Source organism: Galeopterus variegatus, unplaced genomic scaffold (assembly GCF_000696425.1).
Source record: "Galeopterus variegatus unplaced genomic scaffold, G_variegatus-3.0.2 Scaffold4181, whole genome shotgun sequence".
Lineage (NCBI taxonomy): Eukaryota > Metazoa > Chordata > Mammalia > Dermoptera > Cynocephalidae > Galeopterus > Galeopterus variegatus.
Window position 1 is genome coordinate 222,371 of NW_007730292.1, and position 4,585 is coordinate 226,955.

Sequence of the window (4,585 nt, forward strand, 5' to 3'; positions counted from 1 at the left end):
AGAAAAAAAAAAAAAAAAAAAAAAAAAAAAAACGAGTTGCAAGTGGAGCGTGCCCCGAAGCAGCTGGAAATAGGTACCTTGTCTGAGGGCTAAAATAATACTGCCGACTGTTGCGTACTTGCTCTGTCCGTACAGCAACCTTCATGGGTGTACAATCTATTCTGAAGATCAAGAAAGTAAAGCTCAGAGAGGTTAATTAATTTTTCCATGATCACACAGCAATTGAGTAGCCAATCCAGTGTTCAAAACCAGATCTCTGACTGCTAAGTCCTTTCTCTTTCCGCTAATGCTTCTTTCTCCAAGTGTCTTTATTTGTGCCTAAATATTTCATTTTATTTCCGCCCCCAGCTTTGTATTTTGAATATTTATTATAAAAATTTTCAAATGTACAGAAAAGCCAAGACTAGTACAGTGAACATACTTATCATTTATTTAGATTCAACAGTTGTTAATATTCACCACATTAATCTATAAAATGCATGTGTGTTTTAGGAACAATTTGGAAGTTCAAGACATCTTGATCTTTCACTTCTAAATAGTTCAGCGTTCATCTCCTAACAGTGACATTTCCAACCTAACCCAGTATCATAATTCCACCTAAGAAAATAAACATAAGTTCCATATATAATATCTATTACATATTCAGATTTCCCCAGTGTCTAGTTGAGGTTCATACATTACATTTAGTTGCAATTTTGCTGTTTATAACATCTCAAAACTGGAAAATGCTCAAATGGACATCAGTCAAATTAATAAACAGATTGTGATATAGTCTTACAGTAGAATACTGTACACTAGTGAACAAGACCAAACTACAGCTATACACCACGACATGGGTGAATCTCAAAAATGTAATATTGTTCCTAGAAGAAGCCAGAAACAATATGTGAATGAATTACATAAAGTTCAAGAACAGGCAAAAGAGATTAGATAGTGTGTTCCCCTTATGGGCAGGGTATAGTAATGGCAGGATGGAAGAGAGACTTCTGGGTGCTGCTTTTCTTCTGTTTCTTGAACTGGATGCTATTTATGTGGTTGCGTTTGTTACAGAAATTCTTCGAGCTCTACATTTATGTTTTGTACACTTTTACTTTCATGAAACATTTATGAAACAAAAGAATAAATCAGAAGTGATAGATGTCCTTCATGTTTTATCAAACCAGTGGGTGTGTAACCTCAGTTTCTTTTGATCTTCTCACGGCTGTGCCTGGAAGACGCTTTCCCCCTTTGAGAGCCATTTGTCACCTCTTTTTTTCTCCTCCCCTTCCCTTTATTCTTCTATAAGCAACTGTTCTGTTAATTTGGAGAGAATAAGAGGGATTAGGGTGAGGATGGCAGGGTCAAGCTGGGGACTTCAGGGGCACTCATTGTCACTTGAGTCTTGATAAATATGCTCAAGTAGAGGCGGTCTGCTGCGAGAGCGTCAGTGGCACACGGGGTTTGTTGATCCAGCCTGTGGTTCACACGCATCTTCTCTGAGGCAGTCCCTTGCCAGGCTCCCAGGAGACCCAGATGAATGAAACCTGGACAGGCAGGGAGAGCAGTGTGGGCAGGGACAGGGATCCGAGCAAGTATGTGGAGCACACGGAGAACTGCAGGACGTTGCCTGTTGCTGGAGCGGGTTTATCATCATTTGGGGAAGGCAGGCCATCCAGATGAATGTAAACTAACATTTACAACAAGGTCACACATAAATAAGTGCAAACTAAGTAATGTGCTAATTAAGTACATCAGCTGAAGAGGCCCAGGGTAAGAGATAATCAGGGTGTGCTTCTAAGAGGAAATCATTAAGTTAGATTTCAAAGGAAACAAAAGTCTGAATTACTAGAAAGTTAAGTGGGAGGGCATTAAAATTTGGCAGACTATTCCATAAGAAAGCATGGAGGTGGAAAGAAGTAAAGGAGAGTCTGTGTTTAGGGTCCATGAAAGTGAAAGGTGTTGAAGTTGTTGGTCAAAGGAAAAATAGAAGGAGCCATTAATGGGCAAAGTTCTAACATGTAAATTTCCTTTCATAGCTACCACAGCATCAGTCCTTATCTCCTTTCTCATGTAGGCGTTGGGAGCAAGGAAAAGGAGGCAAAACCCCAGCAGGAAGACCTTAAAGGGGCATTTGCTGGACTGATGTCAGAGAGGTTTGGAGAAGCTGTCCTCCAGGGCCCTGGGCTCGGAAGAGGCTGTGAGCAGGAGCCTGGAGGCTCTGTGGGTGGTGTGCCCGGGCTTCCTCCTCCCCAGCACGGTGCCATCCCTCTGCCTGATGACCTCAAAACCCACAGCTCCTTCTGGAAGCCTTTCCAGTGCCCCGAGTGTGGAAAAAGCTTCAGTCGAAGCTCCAATCTTGTCAGGCACCAGCGAACCCATGAAGAGGAGAAATCCTATGGTTGTGTTGAGTGTGGGAAAGGCTTCACCCTGAGAGAGTATCTCATGAAGCACCAGAGAACCCACCTGGGAAAGAGACCTTACGTGTGCAGCGAGTGCTGGAAAACCTTCAGCCAGAGACACCACCTGGAGGTCCACCAGCGGAGCCACACCGGGGAGAAGCCCTACAAGTGCGGGGATTGCTGGAAGAGCTTCAGCCGAAGGCAGCATCTGCAGGTGCACCGGCGGATGCACACTGGGGAGAAGCCCTACACCTGCGAGTGCGGCAAGAGCTTCAGCAGGAACGCCAACCTGGCCGTGCACCGGCGTGCCCACACGGGAGAGAAGCCCTATGGGTGCCAGGTGTGTGGGAAGCGGTTCAGCAAAGGGGAGCGGCTGGTCCGACACCAGAGGATCCACACAGGAGAGAAACCCTACCACTGCCCTGCCTGCGGGCGAAGCTTCAACCAGAGGTCCATTCTCAACCGGCACCAGAAGACCCAGCACCGCCAGGAGCCCCTGGTGCAGTGAGGGCACCATGTGGCAGGCAGCCTTGGCAAGGGGTGCCATTCATCTCGCTCAGCGAAAGGCAGTGGGGGGTGGAGTGATGGTGTGCAGAAAGGCACTCTGGCCCATTTCCACCCATTCTCAAACTTGGCAAGAGGGTAAGGCCTAGTTTTTATTTAGAGCTTCCAGAGAGCATAGCTGCTCATGTCTCTTATCCAAGTGGTGCTAACACTTTCTCTTACTCTTTTTTGGGGAAAAAATATCCTGAGCTTCAGTTCAGGCCGAGGTTTTTCTCCAGTGAGGTGTGTTCATAGCCACATCCTGAGCAAACCTGGTAATAAAGGCAAAATTTTGTTACGTGTTGGCAGCTCAAACCTCATTTTTTTGAGGGCTCTAACCTGCTGCAAGATCATTAGTTTGGACTCTCTCCATCCCCTCACCCACTCTTCTATTTAACAAATATTTATTAAACACCTCCTGTGCTCCTGGCACTGTGCATATGGTGGCGAAGGAGAGAGATGAGACTGTCCCCATGGAGCTTGTGATATGGCAATGGGAACATGCAAAACAGTCATAACCCAAAGTGCTAAGTGCCACCTGAGAGGATCTTCTCACTTGCTGGCTGCGCCCTGCCTATTCCCGTGCTGGGTCCTCCCCAACCCCGGCTGGGATCTTCTCACGCAGCCTCATTTATTTTACTTTATTTGTAGCCTCCTTTGTCTCATCTGTAAAATTTCCTCATTCTGTTATTCCTTGCACTATAAAAACTGTCAGCACATTAACTACTAGGCAGTTAATATTTTCTATTGATCACTGAATTAAAAAAAAAACTCATTTAATTCTGTAGAAAATCTAATTAAATGAGTCCAAAAGATGAACTAGTATTAATGCCCTATATTTGATGGCACTTTACAGCATATAAAATGCTTTTCTCTATATTCACATTTGATTCACTCCACAAGTATTTATTGAGGCCCTGCAGTGTGCCAGGAACACTTCTGGGTGCTTGAGGTACATCCGTGAATAAAACAGGGGGAAAGAGTCCCTGACCTTGTACAGCTTACACGTTAGTGAATGTACTTGATCTTCAGAACCAGTGGGTACTCCCATGAATCCTGTAGGCCTGGGATCTGGGTCTGTATTCTTGGTCCTGGCAGCTTTTTGCCCTGGCATGCGTTGACCACCTGCCTGTTGTTACTGAATAATCTCAGTGCATCTAGACCCTTGTAGGTGGAGATAGTTAGGGTCCTGGATGCCAACTGGAGGTGATGTGGTGGTGGCAACCTGTTTTGCATGAGTGTCAACTTTGAAAAAAATGAAGGTGTTTGTAGGCATTTTAAAAATACATTTCTTTAAAAATGAGAAGATGCAGTATTTGTGACTGTGTTTAGCTTTTTTATATTATTTTGCTATCACTAAAGATAAAAAATTTCTGTTTAAAATTTCAGAAACTGCATAACTAGCATGGCCTGCACTGCGGTGTGTTGTTGTTAAGCTGTGCCTTTGAATGCCAGCTGCTGAGTCAGCTAGTTTGTCTTTTGTTGACTGTGTACTACAGTTGCAAGATGCGGTTTGTCTCTTGATGCCTCATGATACATTCTTTTACTGAGAGTTTTTCCCCATTTTCTGTTGTAAATAAGATAAATGGTAATGACTAACACAGTGGTGTATTTACTCAGTCCGCTCTGAAACCTGTGATTTTATCACCTATTTCTTGAAAGGC

The 4,585-nt window shown here is 44.2% G+C and overlaps 1 protein-coding gene across 2 annotated transcripts in view; it reads left to right on the forward strand.

Moving 5' to 3' along the window:
- ZSCAN25 (zinc finger and SCAN domain containing 25) overlaps nt 1–4,224 on the forward strand; it is an 11,199-nt gene extending 6,975 nt beyond the window's left edge. For both annotated transcript variants that reach the window (XM_008586939.1, XM_008586940.1), the window contains one exon: nt 2,054–4,224. In XM_008586939.1, the coding sequence (XP_008585161.1) occupies nt 2,054–2,886 (833 nt within the window). In that variant the 3' untranslated portion in view covers nt 2,887–4,224. The remainder of the gene's footprint in view (nt 1–2,053) is intronic.
- Nucleotides 4,225–4,585: the final 361 nt, after the last annotated feature.